This window comes from Mobula birostris, chromosome 29 (assembly GCF_030028105.1).
Source record: "Mobula birostris isolate sMobBir1 chromosome 29, sMobBir1.hap1, whole genome shotgun sequence".
Taxonomy (NCBI): Eukaryota; Metazoa; Chordata; class Chondrichthyes; order Myliobatiformes; family Myliobatidae; genus Mobula; species Mobula birostris.
In genome coordinates this window covers 425,585-443,307 of record NC_092398.1, presented here as the reverse complement: position 1 = coordinate 443,307, position 17,723 = coordinate 425,585, and the positions used below count along the sequence as shown (strand labels likewise).

General features: G+C 45.2%; 1 protein-coding gene across 4 annotated transcripts in view; it reads left to right on the top strand.

The window, feature by feature from the left end:
* Positions 1–326: 326 nt before the first annotated feature.
* Positions 327–17,723, top strand: part of sync (syncoilin, intermediate filament protein) — a 40,979-nt gene continuing 23,582 nt past the window's right edge. For all 4 annotated transcript variants that reach the window (XM_072246172.1, XM_072246174.1, XM_072246173.1 and 1 more), the window contains exons 1-3: positions 327–528; positions 9,168–9,944; positions 14,890–15,014. In XM_072246172.1, the coding sequence (XP_072102273.1) occupies positions 457–528; positions 9,168–9,944; positions 14,890–15,014 (974 nt within the window). In that variant the 5' untranslated portion in view covers positions 327–456. The remainder of the gene's footprint in view (positions 529–9,167; positions 9,945–14,889; positions 15,015–17,723) is intronic.

Genomic DNA, 17,723 nt, shown 5'->3' with positions numbered 1-17,723 from the left:
AAACAAAAGAAAATTGGTGGATATTGTGTTCTTGGATTTTCTTAAGGCCTTTGACAAGGTGCCACACATTAGGCTGCTTAACAAGATAAGAGCCCATGGCGTTATAGGAAAGATACTAGCATGGGTAGCGCATTGACTGATTTGCACAATGCAAAGATTGGGAATAAAGAGATCCTTTTCAGATTGGCTGCTGTTGACTACTGGTGCTCCACGGTGCTCTGTGTTGGGGCTGATTATTTTTACATTGTACGCTTGTCATGGTCCGGATCGGGTTCCCTTTAAATTTCCTTTGTTTGTGTTACGATCTGGACCGTTGACTCCCTGTTTTTCCGTGTCCCTCGGGCTTGGTGATTGGAGACAATTTACTCTCGGCTGAACCGGCAGTTTATAGTCTCCGGCTTTCAACCGTTTCGTGTGAGAGTGTTAACGAAGTCACTGAAGGTAGTTTGCGAGCCAATGTCGGCTGGCTGGAGCAAGCCTGGTCTCCTGGAGCAAGTTCCAGCAAGCCGCCTTCCCTTATCAGAGCAGGTCAGTCAAAGTTAACCCGCCGGGGTTAGTCAAGAGCTTGCCGCTGCTTGGAGCGTACTTGCGGCCCAGTTATAGTACTGTCCGTCACTATGTGGTCTTCGTATCAATGTCCTGCGTCTAAAAAGGGGTCCTGACCCTGTGTCAAATAGAGTCCTGAGCCCGTCCTATGTCTAACGAGGATTCCCGGCTCAGTGTTTTATGTCTGAGTCTGTCCAATGAATAAGAAGAGTCCTGGCTAGCCCTGGAGGTTCCCAGCATTGAGTCTGGGGCCCTGGCTGAGTTCCATGTGCCTTGTCCTGTAGCCTAGCCACATCTTGTCTTTGCCTGGATCTGGGGTCTGAGCCTGAGTCAAGACCCAGGTTCTGGGTGCCTGTTCAGTCCCTGGCTTGGAGTCCTCCTTCAGGTTTCTAGTTCTTGGTTCCTTGACCTGGTTGTACTTTCCTAGTCTTAGTCTTAGCCTTAGCACAGCCCCTGTGTCCCAGCCTTGGTCCAGGGCCTGTTCCTTGTCCATGATGCCATTTCCTGCTTCTGCTTTGCCCTCCTTGCAATGAGCAATAAACTCAATTTAGTTTACCTTGCATTGTGTTTTTGTGTCTCATATTTGGGTCTGCCATCAACACTGACAATGTTGGTGATTTGAATAATGAAATTGATGGTTTTGTGGCCACATTTGCAGACTATACAAAGATAGGTGGAGGGGCAGGTAGTGTTGAAGAATCAGAGAGACTGCAGAGGACTTGGACAGATTAGGAGAATGGGCAGAAGAGTGGTAGAGAGAATAGTGTGGGAAGTGCATGGTCATGCACTTTGGTAGAAAGGAATAAAGGCATAGTCTATCTTCTAAATGGGGAGAAAATTCAAAAATCTGAGGGACACTGGAGTTGGGGGTCCTCATGCAGGATTCCCTGAAGATTACTTTGCAGGTTGAGTTGGTGGTAAGGAAGGTGGGTAGACGCAATGTTAACATTCATTTCAAGAGGACTAGAATATAAAAGCAAGAATCAGAATCCTTTGTTATTGCCAAGTATGTGGACACATCCAGGGAATTTGATGCTGGTTTCCCTGAGCTCTCACTGTACAGAATCAAAAAGCAAACAAAACAATAGTGCAAATAGTTGTGGACTATATACAATGAGGTATACCTGTGTATGTACAGGTGGACTTGGTTTATAATAGACTAAAATTCAAGCATTCATAATACTAATGGCATATGGAAAGAAACTGTTCTTGTACCTATTTGTCCTGGCATACAGTGATCTAAAGTGCCTACCAGAAGGAAGGAGTTGGAACAGGTGATGTCCAGGGTGTGATGGGTCTACAATGATGCTGCTTGCTCTCTTCCTGACTCTAGATGCATATAAGTCCTGGATCGAGGGCAGCTTCACGCCAATAATCCTTTCCGCAGCCCTGATGGTTCTTTGGAGTCTATTCTTGTCTTGTTTGGAAGCTGATCCAAACCAGACAGTGATGGACAAACAGAGAACAGACTGGATTATTCCTGAATAGAATTGAATCAGCAGCTCCTGAGGCAGGTTGTACTTCCTGAGTTGACATAGGAAATACAACCTCTGCTGAGCCTTTTTGATAAGAGTGTCCATGTTGGATGTCCACTTCAGGTCCTGGGAGATTGTGACACCCAGAAACCTGAAGGTCTCCACAGCAGACACAACACTGAGTATAGTGAGTGGGGGGAGTATTGGGGGGCTCCTCCTGAAGTCCACTGTCAACTCCACAATCTTGAGTGTATTTAGCTCCAGATTGTTCTGACCACACCAGAGGGCCAGCCGTTCCACCACCCGTCTGTATGCAGACTCATCACCGTCTCAGATGAGGCCAATGACAGTTGTGTCATCTGAAAACTTCAGGAGTTTAACAGATGGAGCCTGTGAGGTGCAGTCATTAGTGTAAAGGGAGAAGAGCAGTGGGGAGAGCACAGATCCCTGGGGGGGACACTGGTACTGATTGTCTGGGTGCTAGAAATGATGCTCCCCAGCCTCACTTGCTGCACCCTGTCAGTCAGGAAGCTTGTGATCCACTGAGAGATGGCTGGGGAGACAGTGAGCTGGGTGAGTTTGGAGTGGAGGATTTCTGGGACAATGGTGTTGAACACTGAGCTGAAGTCAACAAACAGGACCCTCACAGAAGTTCCTGGGTTGTTGAGGTGTTGTAGTATGTAGTGCTGTCCCATGTTGACTGCATCATCCACTGACCTATTTGCCCGATAAGCAAACTGCAGGGGTCTAGCAGGGGGCCTGTGTCCTTCAGGTGAGCCAGAACTAGTCTCTGAAAGGACCTCATGACCACAGATGTCAAGGCACCAGGCCTGTAGTCATTTAGTCCCTTGATAGTGGGTTTCTTAGGGACTGGAATGATAATGGAGCGCTTGAAGCAATGAGGGACTTCGCACAGCTCCAGTGATCTATTGAAGATCCATGTGTAGATGGGGGCCAGCTGATCAGCGCAGGTCTTCAGGCAGGAGGGCAACACGCCGTCTGGGCCTGGCGCTTTCCTGGTCTTCTGCCTCCAGAACAGCTGACTCACCTCCCTCTTACAGATCCTGAGTGCAGGTACAAGAGGGCTGAAGTGAAGGGGGGTAGGAGGAGCAGTTTTTCTAATGTGGGGTGAGAAAGCAGATACTGAGGTGTCAGGGTGATGGATGATGGGGGTTGCAGGTAGGTCTGTGTTTAGGCTGGGGGGAATGAAGGTGTCGAATCTACAATAAAACTTGTCCAGATTGTCAGCCAGTTGATGGTTCTCCACAGCCTGGGGGAATGGTTTCTTGTAGATCTCTTGGAGCCCCTTCCACACTGACACTGGGCTGTTGTCTGAAAACCTGTTTTGCAGTTTTCCAATGTAGCGCTTCTTCGCTGCGTGATTCTCCCTTGTCAGTGTGTTCCTGGCTCGTTTGTACAGAATCCTGTCCCCTCTTCTGTACGCCTCCTCCTTCTCCCAACGAAGCTGCCTGAGTTCTGATGTGAACCAGGGCTGCTTGTTGTTGGATATGCAGAAGGTTTTTGTTGGAATGCACATGTCTTCACAAAAACTGATGTATGAGGTCACGATGTCAGACAGATCATGAAGATCTGTACCTGCAGCCTCAAAGATACTCCAATCCGTGCAGTCGAAACAGGCCTGAAGTTCCAGCTTTGACTCGTTGGTCCATCTCCTGACTGTCCTGACAACAGGCTTAGCTGATCTTAGTTTCTGCCTGCATGTCGGGAGAAGGTGAACCAGGCAGTGGTCGGAGAGTCCCAAGGCTGCGCATGTAACAGAGCGATATGCATCCTTTGTTGTCGTGTAGCAGTGGTCTAGTATGCTAGTGTCCCTGGTGGGACACTTATTATGTTGTCTAAATTTTGGCAATTCATGGCTAAGGTTTCCTTAATCACCAAGAACAATGAGCAAGGAGTCTGGATGTTTGTTCTCCACTTCAGTTATCCAGTCAGCCAGGTGTTGTAGTGCCTCCCTGATGCAGGCCTGAGGTGGAAATGTAGATGCCAACCAGAATAAATGAGGACAACTCCCGCGGTGAATAAAACAGTCTACAGTTTATAAGAATTCTCTAGATGTGGACTGCATGATTTTCCTAACATCGTGACCTCCGTGCACTAACTTTTGTTTATGTAGAAGCGGATTCTGCCTCCTCTCCCCTTCCCCGAGAGTCCTGCGTCTCGGTCCACTGTAATGCTGAAGCTGTTTTAAGGCACTGGTGAGGCCTCACTTGGAGAATTGGGAACTGATTTGGGCCCCTTATTTAAGAACGTATGTATTGACATTGGAGAGGGTTCAGAGGAGGTTTGCGAGAATGATTCCAGGAACGAAAGAGTTATGTGAGCAGTGATTGAAGACTCGGGCTGTACTCACCGGAATTCAGAAGAATGAGGGGGGATTTCATTGAAACCTATCGAATATTGAAAGGCCGCAATAGAGTGGATGTGGAGAAGATGTTTTCAATGTCTAGGATTTCATGTCCTAAGTCTAGGACTGAGGGCACAGCCTCAGAGGGACAGATTAGCACAGTGATGAGGTGGTGTCTCTTTAGCCAGAGGTAGTGAATTTGTGGAATTCATTGCCACCGGTGGCTGTGCAGGCCAGGTTACTAGGTGCATTTAAGGCAAAGGCTGATAGGTTATGGGGGAGAAGGCAGGAAAATGGGGTTGAGGGAAATGGGTCAGCCATGGTGAAATGGTGGAGCAGACTCGATGGGCCAAATGGCCTAATTCTACTCCTATGTCTTGTGGTTTTACATACTACCCTTCCCTGGGCATCCCATACAATCCATTGCATCACATAAACTGCTGCACAAAACAACGGATTTCATGTGTGTCAGTGAGAATAAACCTTATTCTGGTGTGGGCAGGCAGGGTATGGAGGGATTCAGACAAATGGGATTGGTTTAAGCCAGCACTGTATTCGGTGCAGACATGGTAAGCTGATTGAAATAAGTGGAAGCGATATTCCTGTGTTGTGATGTAGAAGATAGAAGGCCTCGCAGGACATTGTTGGAATGATAAGCCAGCAAAGAGGAAGTGGTTTCAGCAGAGATGGAGGTGGAACCAGACAGCCTGCAGCTCACTCAGGACCAGATAAAGATCCAAGATGACCAACTGTCTGGTTCATCCTCAGGCCATTGCAAGGGAAAGGGATGATGGAGTTTGTGGCAAAGGGATTAAATGGCTCTACTCTTCCCAAGTAGATGGATTAAACTTCTGTTGTTGCTGCAAACTTCTCTGTAGATGCCCCCTGACTTGCTCAGTTCCATAAGACGTAGGAGCAGAATTAGGCCATTCAGCCCATCGAGTCTGCTCTGCCATTCCCTCATGGCTGATCCCAGATCCCACTCAATCCCATACACCTGCCTTCTCGCCATATCCTTTGATGCCTGACTGATCAGGAAATGATCAAATTCTGCCTTAAGTATACCCACAGACTTGACATCCACCACAGTCTGTAGCAGAGCATCCCACAGACTTGCTACTCTCTGGCTGAAAAATCCTCCTTTCCTCTGTTCTAAATGGTCATCCCTCAATTTTGAGGCTGTGCCCTCTAGTTCTGGATACACCCACCATTGGAAACATCCACCCTATCTAGAACTTTCAACATTCAATAGGTTTCAATAAGATCCCCCCTGAATTCTTCTCATTTCCAATGAGTGCAGGACCAAAGCTGCCAAACGCTCCTCATATGTTAATCTCTTCATTCCCAGAATCATCCTCGTGAACCTCCTCTGGAATCTCTCCAATGACAACACATCCTTTTTGAGATATGGTTCCTAAAGCTGTTGACAATACTCCAAGTGTGGCCTGACTAGTGTCTTATAAAGCACCAAAATTATCTCCTTGCTTTAACATTCTATTCCCCTTGAAATAAATGCCAACATTGCATTTGCTGCCTTTACCACAGACTCAACCTGTAAATGAACCTTCTGGGAGTTTTGCATGAGGACTCCCAAGTCCTTCTGTACCTCTGATGTTTGAACCTTCTCCCCATTTAGATAATAGTCCACACTATTGTTCCTTTTACCAAAATGCATTATCAAACATTTCTCAACACTGTATTCCATCTGCCACCTTTATGCCCATTCTTCCAATTTGTCTAAGTCCTTCTGCAATCGCATTGCTTCCTCAGCACCACCTACCCCTCCACTTATCTTCGTATCATCTGCAAACTTTGCCACAAAGCCTTCAATTCCATTATCCAAATCACTGCCAAACAATGTGAAAAGCAGTGGTCCCAATACTGACCCCTGAGGAACATCACTAGTCACTGGTAACCAACAAGAAAAGGCCCCTTTTATTCCCACTTGCTACCTCCTGCCTGTCAGCCATTCTGCTATCCATGCCAGTATCTTTCTTGTAATGCCATAGTATTTTATCTTGTTAAGCAGCCTCATGTGTGGCACTTTATCAACCCCTACTGAAAGTCCAAGTAAATGACATTCACTGTCTCTCCTTTGTCCACCCTACTTGTTACTTCCTCAAAGAACTCTAACAGATTTGTCAGGCAAGATTTCCCGTTACAGAAACCATGTTGTCTTTGACTTATTTTATATTGGTCTCTAAGTACCTCAAAACCTCAACCTTAATAGACACCAACACTTTCCCAGCCACTGGGATTAGGCGAACTGGCCTATAATTTCCTTCTGTTTGTCCTCTTCCCTTCAAGAGCGGAGTGACATTTGTAATTTTCCAGTCCTTCGGGACCAATGTAGAATCAAGTGATTCTTGAAAGATCATGGCCAATGCATCCGTTATCTCTTCAGCAACCTCTCTCAGGACTCTGGGACATAGTCCATCTGGTCCAGGTGCCACCTTAAGACCTTTGAGTTTGCCTAGCACATTTTTTCTCCTCTAATATTTTGTATGTGCTGGTGCAAACAGATTTGGGAGTCCTAGTGCAGGATTCCTTAAAGATTATCTAGCAGATTAAGTCAGTAGTAAAGAAGACAATTTTAGCATTCAGGCAACTTCTGCAAATTTAGCATTTATTTTGAGAGAACTAGGATATGAAATCAAGGTTGTAATGCTGAGGCTTTATAAGCACCTTGATCAGACCCTACTCGGAGTAATATGAGCAGGTTTGGTCTTGTATCTAAAAATGGATGTGCTGGTATAGGGAGAGAGTCCAAATGAGGTTCACGAGAATAATTCTGGGAATAAAAAGTTTAACGTATGAGGAGTGTTTGATGGCTCTGGGCCTGTACTTGCTGGAGTTTAGATGAAAGAGGAGGATCTCATTGAAACCTTTTGAATATTGAAAGACCTCGATAGAGTGAATGTGAAGATGCTTCCTGTGGTGGGGAAGTCTAGGACCAGTAGACACAACATCAAAATAGAGGGACATCCATTTAGAACAGATGAGGAGGAATTTCTTTAGCCAGAGGGTGGTAAATCTGTGGAATTCATTGCCACAGATGGCTCTGGAGGACAAGTCATTGTATATATCTAAAGCAAAGGTTGATAGGTTCTTGATTAGTCAGGGTGTCAAATGTTACAGGAAGAAGGCAGAAGAATAGGGTTGAGAAGGATAATAAATCAGCCATGATGGAATGGTGGAGCAGATGTGATGGACCGAATGGCCTGATACTGTTCCTTCGCATTATGTTCTCATGGTTTTATGGTGGTATAGAACGCCAAAGCATAGTACAGGCCCTTCAGCCCACAATGTCTTACCAAGAACATTGGTACTCTATGATCAACCTAACCCTTCCCTCCTACATGCAGTACTGGGTAAAAGTCTTGGGCACATACTGTGTATGTAGCTAGGGTGGCCAGGACTTTAGTACAGTACCATACTTGTCAACGCGGAGCCGAGTGTGATCTTGTAAATCTGGTGGGAGCAAAGGATGTTGGGAATGGTGACAATGGAATACCGCAGGAGGGTTGTGACACAGGTGGCAGAGAAGGAGAGGTGGGGGCTGGTGTGGGTACAGACACCCCAGCTCTGAGATGCCAGACAAGGCCATTTGATTCCAAGCAATTGTTTTATTGATCATTACAGAATGTCTCTCTGGTGCTTTTTGCTCCCTCCCCTCTCCCTTCCCCTTTTCCCAACCATGGTTTCCCTCTGCCTGTCCCCTTCCCACTCAGTCCATAACAGAGACCCATATCAGAATCAGGTTTATCATCACTCGCATATGTCATGAAATCTGTTTTTGTATGGCAGAGGTACAATGTAATACATAAAATTACTACAGTACTGTGCAGATGTCTTGGGCACCTCACCTATATACAGTATGTGCTTAAGAATTTTGCACAGTATTGTAGTCAGCTCTGATCAATCTAACCCTTCCCTCCTACATAGTCCATCAACTTTCTATCATCCATGTGCCTCTTGTACATCATTAATGTATCTGTCAATGTTTCTAACCAACGTAGTGCACCTGTGTAACGATGTGCCCAACTCTGGAATTCATCTTGCCAGTGTAATGATCTGCCCAACCCTGCAATTCATCTTGCCAGTGTAATGATCTGCCCAACCCTGCAATTCATTTTGCCAGTGTAATGATCTGCCCAACCCTGCAATTCATTTTGCCAGTGTAATGATCTGCCCAACCCTGCAATTCATTTCACAGGTGTAACAATGTGCCCAACCCTGGAATGCATTTCCAGGCTGATGAAGACAAGATGGTGCCTTCCTAACCACCTTGCCTGTGCCACCAGGGTTTATTTACAACGGGAAAATGATCTGTGTCCCTGCAAAGATGAGCATCAGTAAAACCGTCAGTTTACTGGTTGTCCATAGAGAATGAAGGGCCTCATTTTCACAAACACTGAAAGGACACAAGAATCACTCATCATGGTACCCAGAGTTTTGTAAGAATAATGACAAATACATAAGACTGATTAGGAAGAATAAGTAGAGTTACAGAGTCACAGAGCAATACAACACAGACACAGGTTCTTTGGCCCAACCAGTATATGCTGACCACTATACCCACCAGCTAATCCCAATTCCCTGCTTTTGGCCCATGTCCCCCCAAGCCCCTCCTCTCCATGCAACTATCTTAGTGCCCCTTCAATAATACGATTGTACCTGCCTCAACCACTTCCTCTGGCAGCCTGTTCCACTTGCTAGGGGAATCTTATGATCAAATGAATGCATCTTAAGTTTCTTATTTTGTGTCGTGATGACTGTAGGATACAAAGGACGAGTTTTCTGATGAGTCGCCTGTGGACATTGTTCAAGCTGCTGATACCCTGCAAGCAGTAGGGAGACACTTTCAAAGATGCATTGACTCCTTGGAGGAACTCTTAGAAGAAAGGGAGAATCTTATCAGAGAATTAATCTTTGTGAAAGAACCAATGATCCAAGAGGTTTGTGACTTGCGGGCAAAGCTGCTGGTGCTTTTCCAGGGTAAATCGGAGGCAGAGATTGAATGTGAAAACTACAAGGAGGAGATAAAATCTACTAAAAGGAAACTGTTTGAGATTATAAAAACTCAAATGACCTACAAACATGCAGTGAGCACCAGTAATCAAAGCCTTCCCCAGATGGCATTAGAACAAGAAGCTTTAGAATCTGAGGCACAGCTCCTCTCCGATGAACTGGCTGTGCTTAAAGATCGCCAGCAAGAAGAAATAAACAAAGTAATCCACAAACTTGAAAACATCCGAAACACTATCAATATTGTGTCCAGATCAAAGGGCCAGCAAACAGATGAATTCCAGAACATTTTAGCTGAGCAAAGACAGTGGCTGCAGAAATATTATGAACCCAAACTGGAGAATCTGATGAAATGGGATCAAAGCAGGACTGAATCCCTACGTCACACACAGCAGGAGGTCAAAGGCTTCAGGCAGCAACTGCAGGTGGTGCTGGATCAGGGGGCAAAACTGAGCACCCAGAAGCAATTCCTCCAGCGACAGCTCCAGGCAACACACGAGAAGAGGGGCCAGGACATTGCACTTTATCAGGTAAAGAGACAGGTAATTTTTTACAATAGGGTAATGGGAGAAATCTCACACATTCTGATCAATTTAAATTTAGTTTTCTCACTTCAAAATCAAAATTAAATGTATAGGTTTAAGGAGAAAGGTTTCTATTAGTTTCAAAATCTCCTCAGAGAGGGCATTAGGATTTGAGAGGAATTCAGTCATACTGCATGGGAACAGGCCATTCAGCCCAACTAGCCATGCCAGCCAAGATTCCCATCAAAGTTTGTCCCTTTATCCCACATCCCTCTAAACCAGGGGTTCTTAATCTGGGGTCTACACACCTGGGGTCCATGGATAGATGCTGGGGTCTGTGAACTTGGCTGGGAAAAATTTACATCTTTATTTTCATTAACCTCAAACTGGAATTTAGCATTTCCTTCAATGATGAATGTAGGCGACAAACCACAGCAGTATTAGCAGTACCTGAGACTTCGTCGCCAACAGAAATGCAGATATTTTCATATCACATTGCAGTTGTTAAATGTATAGTCTTGTTATTTAATGTTAATAAAGCACATCTATTACTATATCACAATTTGATTTTATATTTGATAACTGTTTCTTCTGTAAACCTATGTATTTTACTGTCTATATTTAAATACATCATTCTGAGAAGCAGTCCACAGGCTTCATCAGACTACGAAAGGGTCCCATGATATAAAAATGGTTAAAAAAAAAAAAAACACTGACCTAAACGTTTCCTATCCGAAGCAATACACACAAGATACTGGAGGAACTCAGCAGGTCAGGCAGCAGCTGTGGAAATGATTCAGGCCGAGACCCTTCAGGATTTTTGTTTCTCTATCCATGTAATTTTAAAATGTTGTACCTGCTCAAGCAATACCTCTGGTAACTAGTTTCGTATACAGAGCACTTGCTGCATGAAGGAGCTACCTCTCACCTGAAATCTGCTCTGCCTAGTTTTTAATTCCCCAACCCTGGGAAAAGGGCTGAAAGTATTCACCCTGCCAAATGATGTTATACACCTCTATAAGGTCCCCTCTCAGTCTCCTACACCCAGTGCAGGAGCAACTTTATGGAGTTCACAGATGAAACAAAATTCAGCAATGCCAAGCGTTGTTATAGATTGAAACTGGCAGGAGATAGCAGATATAATCCAAAGAGGTCACATGAAGTGGTAGAGACTAATGTGGGAAGATAGCTTGGCATTAAAAGTACCTCTTAAAAATGGATGGTGTGTTCCCTCCCTTGGTGCCAGGGACAAGGACATGTTAGAGCATATACAGGACATTCTGAAATGGGAGGGTGAACAGCCAGAGATCGTGATGTGTACAATTGACATGGGGTAAGAAGATGAGGTTTTGAAAAAAGAATTTAGGGGATTGGGCAAAGAGTTGAAAGTGTTACAGTCACAGGGATTACTGGGATTTCTGATCCACTCCAACATCATAATGTTAGAGTAGATTCACAAGGATGATTCCTGGGATAGAGTGCTTAACTTGCATGGAGATACTGGAGAAGTAGAGGAAGCTGAGGGGTGGCCTGATGGACTGTGGGAAGAAGCATAAAGAAGGTAACACTGTCTCTTCATCAGAATTCCTCATGTCATCTGAAAATTTGATGGGCCACCTTTAACAGAAATATTTCACTGGGACAAAGGTATCCAAGACCAGCAGACAAAGATTTGAACGAAAGAATAGTAGGTTTAGAGAAGATTCAATGAAAAATACGTTTCACGTGGGGGCGCTTGTAATGAGGCCAGAAGACCATAAAGTATAGGAGCAGAATTAGGCCATTCAGCCCATCAATCTGCTTTGCCATTCAATTATTGCTTCAACCCCATTTTCCTGTCTTCTTCCCATAACCTTTAACCCCCTCATCAGTCAAGAATCTATCAATCTCTGCCTTAAATACACTCATTGACAGCCTCCACAGTGGATCACACCAGCTGAGAGGATGGTTTAAGCCAAGGATTCCCAACTTTTTTATGCCATGAACGTATTATGCCATTAAGCAAGGGTTCTGTGGATCTCAGGTTGGGAACCCCTGGTTTAAGCTGATGCTCTCTCAACATTTAAGAACCAGAGCATCAAAGGATATGGTGAGAGGGCAGATGTACGGGGTTGATGGGATCTGGGATCAGCCATGATGGGATGGTGGAGCAGACTCAATGGGCTGAATGGCTAAATTCTGCTCCTATGTCTTATGGTTTTATGGTCTTGCATTTTGGACAAGTATGTGAAAGTGCAGGATGGGGTCAGTTACCTACCCGGTGCTGGTACAGGGAGGTACTCTTTTTCATGGACATTAGTGCTGGTGAAGGTTCTATTTCTGACTGTACTTCTCTTGTGACTATTCAGTCCATCCTCAGTAATGAAAATGGGCGAGGAAGGCCTGTGAAATTTTCAGACTGACACACAGCACTCTGCAGGTGGAGACACAGGAGGTGGCAGATACTGAAATCTGGAGCAACAAGCAATCTGCTGAGGGAAATCAAAAGTAGATAAATTTCACAATATAACTCAGTGGGTTGAGCAGCTTCTTTGAGAGAAAGGAACTGCTGGTTATTCCGGAAGTGGTCATTTTTATATCTTGCAATGAAGTATATTTCTTCCAAAGGGATGTATTTCTTATCTTTACAACTTTGTACTGCTGCAATAACCAGTGTTCCTCTCAAATTTTTAGGCATAGTCCTTTATAAGACTGTAAGACATAGGAGCAGAATTAGGCCATCTGGCCCATCGAGTCTGCTCTGCCATTCAATCATGGCTGATCTGTTTTTTCTCCTCAACCCCAGTTCCCGGCCTTCTCCTGTAACCTTTGATGCCATGTCCAATCAAGAACCTATCAATCTCTGCCTTAAATACACCCAACGACCTGGCCTCCACTGCTGCATGTAGCAACAAATTCACCACCTTTGGCTAAAGAAATTTCTCAGCATCTGTTTCGAAAGGGTGCCCCTCTATCCTGAGGCTGTGCCCTCTTGTCCTAGACTCCCCCACCATGGGGAACATCCTTTCCACATCTACTGTCTAGACCATTCAACATTGGAAAGGTTTCAATGAGATCCCCCGTCATCCTTCTGAATTCCAACAAGTACAGACCCAGGGTCATCAAACATTCCTCATATGATAACCTGGTGTCCACAATAATTCCTCCTCCTCACCCTCCACCCACGGATGCTGCTCGATCTGCTGAGTTCCTCCAGAACCTGTTTATTGCTTCGGACCAACATATGTATGTATGTCTAGTGACTCCAGAGCCTTCATTTGTTCTCAGTACCACCATCAACGCTGTCCTCACCTGCATCTCTCCCATTTCGCATAGGTCTGCCCTCACCCCTTGCTCCTGCTACCATACCAGGGATAAGGTTCCTCCTGTTCTCACCTACCATCTCGCCAGCCTCCACATCCAACACGTAATTCTCCGTAACTTCTGCCATCTCCAAAGGGATGCCATCACCAAGCACATCTTTCCCTCTCACCCCAAACTCTCCGCTTTCCACTGGGATCACACCCTATGCAACTCCCTTGTCCATTCATCCCTCTCCACTGATCTCCCTCCTGGCACTTACCCTTGCAAGCAGAACCAGTGCTATACCTGCCCCTACACCTCCTCCCTCACCACCGTTCAGGGTTCCAAACAGATCTTCCAGGTGAGGCAACACTTCATCTATGAGTTTGTTGGGATCATCTACTGTATCTGGAGCTCCCAGTGTGACCTCCTGTACATCAGCAAGACCAGACATAGATTGGGAGACCTCTTCTCTGCTTCATCTGCCAGAAAAAGTGAGATCTCCCTGTAGCCACCCATTTCAATTCTATTTCCTGTTCTCATCCCGCTGTGATGAGGCCACACTCAGGTTGGAGGAGTAACACCTTGTATTCCATCTGGGTAGCCTCTAACCTGATGAAATGAACATTGAACTTCCAGTAAATGCCTTCACCATTCCCCATTCCTGATCCCCCTCTCACCTTATCTCCTTACCTGCCCATTACCTCCCCAGGTTCTCCTCCCCCTTCCCTTTCTTCCATGGCCTTCTGTCCTCTCCTATCAGATTCCACCCCCCTCTTCTCCAGCCTTTAATCTCTTTCACCAATCATCTTCCCAGCTCTTTACCTCACCCTCTCCCTCTCTCCCAGTTTTACCTTTTACTACTTCCTCCCCTTCCCCCAGCTTCTTACCCGGACTTCTCTTAACTTCTAGTCCTGATGAAGGATCTCAGCCTGAAACATCAACTGTTTACTATAGATGCTGCCTGGCCTGCTGAGTTCCTCCAACATTTTGATGTGGATGTGGCAAAGTTGTTTCCCATGATGGGGGAGTCTAGTATGAGAGGGCATGACTTAAGGATTGAAGGGCGCCCATCCAGAACAAAAATGCAAAGAAATTTTTTTAGTCAGAGGGTGGTGAATCTATGGAATTTGTTGCCACGGGCAGCAGTGGAGGCCAAGTCATTGGGTGTATTTAAGGTAGAGATTGATATGTATCTGAGTAGCCAGGGAATCAAAGGTTATGGTGAGAAGGTGGGGGAGTGGGACTAAATGGGAGAATGGATCGATCATGATAAAATAGCGGAGCAGACTTGATGGGCCGAATGGCTGACTTCTGCTCCTTTGTCTTATGGTCTAACATTTTATGTGTGTTGCCCAGTACAGGAGCTGAGTTTCCTCTGAACAGTACAAGTTTCTCTAAATATTATTGTTCCCACTTGCTCTCATCACCTCAGCCTTTAACACATTACATACACCTCCTTTCCCTGGTACCCACCGCCAAGCTAACGTGAGGCCACCCGAGTTGTTTGTTGAAGTTTCAATATCATGCAAGTCACTTAGTTAATTCATTTGACGAATTTTCTGAAATTGCAGCATTTCTGCAAAATGCTAAATGACTTCATTTCTACAGTATTATTGTGAAAACAAATTTCCAAATATTTCTCAATAAACATTTCTCAATGTATCAGACACAGATAAGGGAGTTAGAAGCCAAAGTCAGCATCCTGAAAACCGAGCTTATTATACAGAAGAAAAAGAATGATAATATGAGGATTATGAAGGAGAGCCTGTTGGAGGAATTGGCTGCGTACAGGTAAGTCTGAGTGTGTAACAGAACGCGGGTTGCAAGTTGCATCAATGTCAAAATAATGCCTACTTAAAGGTTTCAGAAAGTCTTTGCCATCAGATTGAAATGTTCTACATGATACTTTAGAAGAATACAGACAATTACAGCAACTGGTGTAAATCATCAAGAATAAAACAGTTGCAGTGTTTTCCTCTTGTCAGAAATATTAAGACTGAAAAGTGAAACTTCTGAACAATTCTTTTTCACATTCAGTGTAGACAAAGTTAAAAATCAGCTGTGCATCGGTTATGGTACCCAACATCACTGTCACCTGTACAAAATCCAAGAACCAGTAAATTCTCTTCTGGTTTTCCTGGAAGTAAAATTAGATTCTCAAACATCAGCTGAATTTGCATATCAGAACTGAATTGTACAAATCACCAGAGCTCCAGGTGACAGGGTTTGTGGATATGGTCCAAGTGCGGGGGGAGAGAGGGAGAGACGGAAGTGTGTAGAAGTGAAGGAAAAGCCACAAACGCTAGGCCAACAGTGTCAGTAACTGGAACCGTCCAACAAAAGCTAATGCCGATATAGCAGCTCGACAGTAGTAGATTCATCAAAGTTCAAAGTAAAATTTATTATCAGATTACATATGATTAATGTATGTGTATATCAGATTACATATATGTGTAATATGTGACACCACCAGTGTCAGTAACTGGAACCGTCCAATGAAAGCTAACGTCAGTACAGCAGCTCGACTGTAGTAGGTTCATCAAAATTCAAAGTAAAATTTATCATATCTCAAAATTGTATGTGGTGACATACATGTAATTTTTTTTTTGCAGGCATACTCAGTAAATCTATAGAATAGTAACTATAACAGGATCAATGAAAGATCAACCAGAGTGCAGAAAACAAACTGTGCAAATGCAAATATAAATAAATAGCAATAAATAACGAGAACACGAAAAAACAAGGTAGAGCTCTTAGTGAGATCACTGGTTGTGGGAACATTTTAAGATAAGTGTGGTTATCCTCTTTTGTTCAGAGCCTGATACTAAATAGTTACTGCTCCTTAACAGCATCAGTCTTGGTAGTCTTCTTTCCCAGAACCAGGACAACGGTAAGCAGGGAGCTCAGATTATCTGTTTTTGGTCAAGTCTTGACAAGACTGGAATGAGAGGGAGTTCAATATCACCACAATGGAACACCAATTGGCTGGAACGTGCATACTCACGAGGGTGTTTGCTGAGCCCACCTGCTAGAGCATGCAGACCCTATGGCAGAGTCCACAGTTGTGACAGGACCCTGCCCGCCCCTCCCCAGGCGCAGCTCACAAGTCACCAGAGACCTGAGCCTGCTAGAAGTCCTGGATGAGAGACTTGTCCAGAACGCATGGACCTGAACGCAGTAATGTTTCTTACTCCTCCCAATCCATGAGGTGCTGGACCCTGGCCCGTGGCCAGTGAGATGCCAGGAGGTGCTGCACAGAATAAACCAGGGAACAATTCAGCAAGCAGGGAAGAGGTGGAGAGAGTGTGACTGGAGTCAGGGCTGAGGTATTCACTGGCTTGAACTGGAACATGGAACTCTGGGTGGATCTTCATTGAACATGGAAGGCACAGTCTGTATCATACTTGTTGATAACCTCTTCCACCATGAATGGACTCCATGTAGTGTGGAGCCAAATTGTGGCTCTTGACTTTCAAGGGAAGATCTTCATATGCCAGCCAGACTTTCTCCCCTGGCATGAGAGGCCTCACCTGCTGGCAGAGCTGATCAGCCTCCCAGGCATGTTATTTCTGAGCACGCAGCAGAGAAGTCCTGCCCATCTCCACATACACTTGTAGTGTTGGAACAGCTGTTCAGCAGCAGGGACTCCTGGTCAGGGAAGGTCAGAGGAGGGAGACCGCCTCTAACCCCCAAATTACTGAAGCAGCAATGCACAAGTGAGGAACGATGGGCTTTGGATTGGCATTGTCCTCGGACATGTCGAACTGCTGGGACAGAGCATCGACCTTGGTATCCTTACTGCTGAGACAATAGTTGAGGTTGAAATTAAACCAGGTGAAGAAGGGAGCCCAATGGCTTCACAGGGGTTGTCTCTTGATGTACTGAATGTAGGAGAGATTCTCGTGATCTGTCCAAACCAAAAAAAGGATGCTCTGTCCACTTCAGCCGGTGTCGCTGTCCCTTCGAGGCCTCCTTGACAGCCAGAGATCTCAGTTCCTAACATTGTAGTTACATTGAGGCATAGCATAGATGCCTCCTTGGCATCTAGCGAAGAGAAAGAAAGACACATGGTGCAGCAGGCTGTCTGTAGAAGAAAGACAGTCCAATGCCAGCTCTGGGTGCACCCACCTCAACGATGAATAACCAGGCTGGGTCCGAGTGGGGCAGCACTGGGGCAATGATGAAGCGTCGCTTTAATTCCAAGAACGCTTAGTCTGCTTCACCCGTCCAATGGAATCCGGCAGAGGTCATCTTGGCGAGTGCATTTATGGGTGCAATGACAGAAATGAAGCTTTGGATGAAGCGGTGATAAAAGTTCACAAACCCCATGAAGCACCTGTTTGACCGTAGGTGGTCTGGGCCACTCTGTGACTGCCTGAACATTACATGAGTCCATTTGAATACAGGGAGGGCTGGGTATATTGACCAAGAACAACACCTGTTCTTTGTGGAACTCGCACTTTTCTGGCTTGACATAAGACCGTTAGACATAGGAGCAAA